The sequence below is a fragment of the Aedes aegypti genome, chromosome 1, assembly GCF_002204515.2.
Source record: "Aedes aegypti strain LVP_AGWG chromosome 1, AaegL5.0 Primary Assembly, whole genome shotgun sequence".
In the NCBI taxonomy this organism is placed as follows: domain Eukaryota; kingdom Metazoa; phylum Arthropoda; class Insecta; order Diptera; family Culicidae; genus Aedes; species Aedes aegypti.
This window is the reverse complement of record NC_035107.1, coordinates 143,397,931-143,403,930: the sequence shown is the minus strand read 5'-3', so window position 1 is coordinate 143,403,930 and position 6,000 is coordinate 143,397,931. Positions and strand designations below refer to the sequence as shown.

Below are 6,000 nucleotides of genomic sequence, written 5' to 3'. Positions count from 1 at the left end.
ACTTCACAGTGGGCTTCGTGACCGTGCGGTTAGCGGCGTTAGTCCTCTAGGCGTATTGTGATCGCCACGAAGCGTAGGTTCAATTCCCGCTTCAGTCAGTGGAAACTTTTCGTCAAACGAAAAACTCATCACTGGGCTACTGGGTGTTCCTTGTTGTCCGTTGTCTAATGTTCGTGATTGTTTAGTCTCGAGATTGTTTAGTCTCGTGATTGTTTAGTCTCGAGGCCTATAGTGGATTCTGCGCTCGTGTACTTACACGTTACATGTCACACTACTTAAAAAGTGCTGTTGTAAAATATAAACAAAGATCAGCTGTTCCCAGCAAAACCAAACGGCAGTATTTTCAACCAGCAAATTTGCGCATGTGTTCATGACACCGCTCGGCGAGAGCTCAATTATCACTAGACTGAGGTAAGTCAAATTTAAATCCTGTCTTAATATGAAAACAGCAACTAACGCAGATATACTACTATAGACCAAATAAATCTAAATGAATGTGTTCATGAGCCACTACGATGAAATGTAGACTCAATCCCATTGGGAATGTAACGCCAACTAAAAGGAGATATCATCATTTTCAACAGAACAACAATTTCAGAACAGATCCAATTTTCTCTCCAATAAAGATAATAGCACAAAAGAGCAGTCAAACCATTTCTCATTTCCATAAAAGTTATCCCACCGCTTAAATATCACATTGTATCAATTACAGTGAGTGGCACTTTTTCATTGCCAAGCTAATTAGGACCGAATTCGTCTTCGCTTTCCATACCACAGGCAAACAAAGCTTCATTTTCCATTTCCCGCAATCTGGGACGCTTAATTCGGATAGGTGTGTACCGGAGGCAAACCCGAGTAGAGGTGAGGAACAAAATAATGATAACATGGGAACAAATTTTGCAATCATAATTAGATTATTCATTATTCTGTTATTCATATATGACATAAGAACATCAATAGCTATACATGCAATCATAGCATCATCCTTAAAAATCATAGATTAGGCATTTATTTAAATAAAACAATAGTGTCATTGTAAAATATGTCATTTGAGCAAAAATAGAAACTAACGCTAAATATCATAGGAACGACAAAATAAGCCATCGTTGTGAATCATGTTTTTATTTTGTTATTTAATTATTACACAGCGTAACAAAAATAACATTCTTGCGTGTAGTAAGGATCAAATCAAGAGTCTAGTAAATGCATTATGAAAAGTCAATACATCAAAACCAACACGTGCTAGGATATTTCTGAAAACAGAATTCAGTAATCCCAAATGAAGTAAATTGCGAAATTATGGTGCTTGAGAGAAAAAAATGTTCCGAATTGTTATATGAAAGTATGTGAACAGCCTAGTCTTAAATTTTGCCATCAGGGCTTATTTGAAGCACTAAATTAATCATCATCCGGATACAGTAGAAATGCAATTAAAAAGTAAATTTTACTATAAATAACAGTTATACGCTTGTTTAAAATACGAGTTTAAATAGTAAAATAAATAACTCAGTTGTTCATGGATTTAAACTTAAAAGTAACTTATTTTGCCATTGTAATAACAAACGTATATCATAGAACAATATAAATTACAGAATAAGAAGTTTATAAGCTATATTTTACCTTATCTTGATCCAACTGTCATAGCTCATTTTACTATTATTTTGTTATTAATATCTCAATACTTTATTATGTTATTTACTTTTGTCTATATTTTTATTATTAGTTTCACAAAATAAGATATTTTTAGTTTTCATGCCCCACTAAAAGAGGATTTTTTCTTCAATATGAGTTATCAACAAATAACACATTTTGGCATCCAAACATTCTAGTTTAGTGGTAAAATTTGATACAGATTTACAATTCTCCTCTATCCGGAAAGGTGCAGAGAGCGAAAAGCAACGCAACGACAAAGAAGAATCGTTAATTTTAACGAATCGTTTTGTTTTCTTCATTGGCTTCTCAGAATAAATAATAAAACCCAAGCGACGGAACCGCCATCTTCATCGTTTATAACGATGATGATGATTATACGAGGAAAATTGTCGTCGTGCCAAAAACACACCGAGAACGAATAACAGAGGACGGAGCAACGGAGCGCGGGGAATGGACGGAGAAAGCTTTTAAATCGAGTAGCAAGTAAATAGAGCAAATTGCTCTTCAATCCCTCGAATCATTGCAGAGAAAGGGAAGCAGGGAATGCTTGCAGACGTGGGGGAAAATAATCTCTTAAGAGAAGCGTATATATTTTAATTACTTATCGTACTTAATTTGATGTAGACATTTTCCGGGCAAAGACGGCGATGCCTGCCCGGAAAATGAAAGTATATCATCACAGTAGGCGAACGTCGCAATTTAGTATGTTGACACAAGTGAGTTTGAAGTGGTTCTTAATAGCTTTACTCATCGAGCAGCAACCCGTTGCCATGTGTTGGTGAGGTTGGCTTGCTTCGATTCGAGGAGAAGTGTGGGCGTGGCCTACTGCGCGTTGCATCTGGTGTAGAGGAGAAGAGATCCAATAGGAAATTAAAAATGAAACACGTGCTCTGCTGTAGTGGTATGTTACCAATACTGAAGCAGATGCTATCCCTGCAACTCTGCATGCAGGGAAAAAGAATTTTTCACGATTTTTCAAGGGGGAATGAGACGTGAAAATTGTACAAACAGTCAGTCTTCGTTCGGTTATTGCTTGGGTATACAGCTTGCGGAGTTTTCCAGATTTCGGTAGAAACGGAAAGTGCGTATCGAATGATTCTGATAACTGGAATATTTTCGAGTGTGAAGATGCGAATTGTTAATGATAAGTGAACGATGGCTAAGATAGTTACTAGTGTATGATAAATTTGGGATATTTTGACGTGAATAAATTGAGAGGGTTTAGTGCCGGTAAAATTGTGTTAACTAGCGAGAAATACATTAAAGTGGATACTATGGTTATGATGCAATCTCCGAAATCTGATTCAGGACAGGCGGAGAGCCCGTCACATTCACAGCCAAACTCTCCCTTGTCGCCAGCAGAGCCGAATCAAATAAACCATGATAAACTATCATCTACCGTGTTAAAAAGTGCCCCGATATCCATACCCGTCGGTAGTCAATCGGAATATCCGGCGGATCGATCACCTCCATTGTTGCCTAAAGCCGACGGACTGTTGATCCGATTTCAAGACCATCCAATGTCCGACGGAAAGCATAACATTGAGCTGAGAGGGAAATTTCCCGCCTTCTCCAAGGAAAATATAACACTACGTCCAGTGAACGGTGATCATATCATTTACGCAAAAAGTGATCGTGATTTGTTAGAACCCAGTGCCAAATTTTCCATTGAAAGACTAAAACAACTTGCAGATCACAACATAAATTCCCGGCTTAGTCCATCAGACTTAGACAAGACTCCGTCCGGAAAATACTCGATCGACCACAGTGTTAAATACTCCATTCCCAACGATACTGGATTGCCACAACCTCACTCGCAACATTTCCCACCATCCCATCCGGTACCGTTGATGCCAGCAATTCCGTCGGGCCTGTCTACTCTACAATCCCTTGGACAGCACACAACACTTTCGGCAGGTGCCGGACAGCTTCCAACTTCAACCCACCATCCACAGTTACAATCGCATACCCACCCCCAACTGCAGCACCCCTTTGCCGTCAAGTATCCTCCGGACAGTGCGTCTTCACCGGACTTGGAGATTGAACGGTTCAAAATTGCCCGATCGTTGAGCAACGGCAAAGAACTGTCCGATTTTGGCTTCAGGATACAGCTCGGTGGACTATCGACCAATTATGCGCACAGTGATACGAGCGAGGAGCTCATAGTGGACGGAAATGAGGACGTCTCGCAGGATGCGACGTCGGTGAGTATTTATTTTATGCTTAAGAAGAAAAATAGTTCGGCAACCAAATTAACCCGCACCAAAAATTGCCGCGAGATTAATGCCTAAGAAAACAGTAGAAGCATTAGCTTATGAATGCTTATGTCATGACCGCTCGTGTGACTACTCGTGTGACCAGCCATCTAGTTTGCATCTGAGCGGTTCCATTGGAATTCGAATGTCGGTTTACTTTTGAATTTTTTGTTTTGGCTGAAATTTGGCATATGCTTTCTTTATACCCAAAAATGCCTATTTGCATCATCGGTTCGCCATTTTTACCCTAGCGTTACTTTTAAGAAGGGCCTAAGAAAAAAAGCCTTAACAATTTTCAAAAAATTAAAACTTAGAAACTATTTGTCTGATCGGTTTGGTGTCTTCCGCAAAGTTTTAGTTTATTGTTGGAACTATCTGGAAAAAAAAATACACAGTAAAAAAAAAACGTAATTTTTTTTATTTCGAAAATAAAGCCTAAAAATCCATTTTCACAAAAAACCGTTTTCTTGATTTTTTTTATTTTTTTATATTTTAAAGTAGACAAAAATGGACAAGTCTTTTGAACAGTGGGTCAAGATGGAGAAATCATGGCCAAAAAAGTTATGATTTTTTGAAAAAAAAGGTGAATTTTTAAAAATGGTCATAATAAACTATTTAAATATTTTTCAACTCGATTTTATGAAAGTACGCAAAATTTACAACAAAAAAGGTATACAGAAAATCAGGCTAACTTTTACCGTTTCAAAGATACAGCGATTTTAATACAAAATTATGATATAATTTTCAATTTTCGGTCAATATAATATAACTTAGAAACGGTTTGTCCGATCAGTTTGGTGTCTTCCGCAAAGTTTTAGGTTATTGTTGGGACTATCTGAAAAAAATATACACTGTAAAAAAAATGTTGTAATTTTTTATATATCGAAAATAAAGCTTAAAAATCAATTTTCTCAAAAATCTTATTTTTGATTTTTTTTATATGTTGAAATAGACAAAAAATGAAGTCTTTTGCACAGTGGGTCAAGATGGAAAAATCATGGACAAAAAAGTTATAATTGTTTTTAAAAAAAGGTGAATTTGTTGAAAATGGTCATAATAAACTTTTCAAATGTTTCGGTAGCAATTAGCAAAATTTTCTCATATACCATTTTTGTTGAAAATTTTGCGTACTTTCATAAAATCGAGTTGAAAAGCATTCAAAAAGTTTATTTAGACCATATTGAAAAATCAACCTTTTTTTTAAATCATAACTTTTTTGTCCATGATTTCTCCATCTTGACCCACTGTGCAAAAGACTTCATTTTTTGTCTACTTTAACATATAAAAAATAAAAAAAATCAATAATACGATTTTTGAGAAAATTGATTTTTAAGCTTTATTTTCGGATTGTGCTACTTTTCCCCGAATGTCATTTCCCCGAAAGCCAGTTCCCCGAATGACCCTTTTCCTCGAATGCCATTTCCCCGAATGACCCAGTTCCCCGAAAAGTGGTACTGTTCGAATAGGAGCTCTAATAGTTTTTAGTGGCAAGATGGTGAACTAGAAAGAACGATAGGCAATCGAAAAAAGGAGGTATTTGGTCTTTCTCGACTTTACACATGTTGCCAAAAATTCTGAGGACGGTAAAACTCCTAAGAACCGCCAATCAAATAAAAAAGGGTGCATATCAGATGACCAGTACGTTCACTTACCTGAAATGTAAAAAGTTATGACAATTATGATTGCCAAAAACTGTTCGGGGAAGTGGGTTATTCGGGGAAACGGGACATTCGGGGAACAGACATTCGGAGAACTGGCGTTCGGAGAAACGACATTCGGGGAAAAGTAGCACAACCTTATTTTCGATATATAAAAAATTACAACATTTTTTTTACAGTGTATATTTTTTTCCAGATAGTCCCAACAATAACCTAAAACTTTGCGGAAGACTCCAAACTGATCGGACAAACCGTTTCTAAGTTATATTATAATGACCGAAAATTGAAAATTATATCATAATTTTGTATTAAAATCGTTGTATCTCAGTTATTTATGGACCGATTCGAATGAAACTTTCACAGAACATCAGATGTAACTTGAATTTTAACATATAAATATTTTTAAATAACTTTTCCAATAAAGAATTTATAAG

At 36.4% G+C, this 6,000-nt stretch overlaps 1 protein-coding gene across 1 annotated transcript in view; it reads left to right on the top strand.

The window, feature by feature from the left end:
* The first annotated feature begins 2,654 nt into the window (after positions 1-2,654).
* The window catches only part of LOC5577891 (homeobox protein slou), an 81,629-nt gene continuing 78,283 nt past the window's right edge, over positions 2,655-6,000 (top strand). Inside the window, exon 1 of the mRNA XM_001663547.2 lies at positions 2,655-3,857. Within this exon, the coding sequence (XP_001663597.2) occupies positions 2,832-3,857 (1,026 nt within the window). The 5' untranslated portion in view covers positions 2,655-2,831. The remainder of the gene's footprint in view (positions 3,858-6,000) is intronic.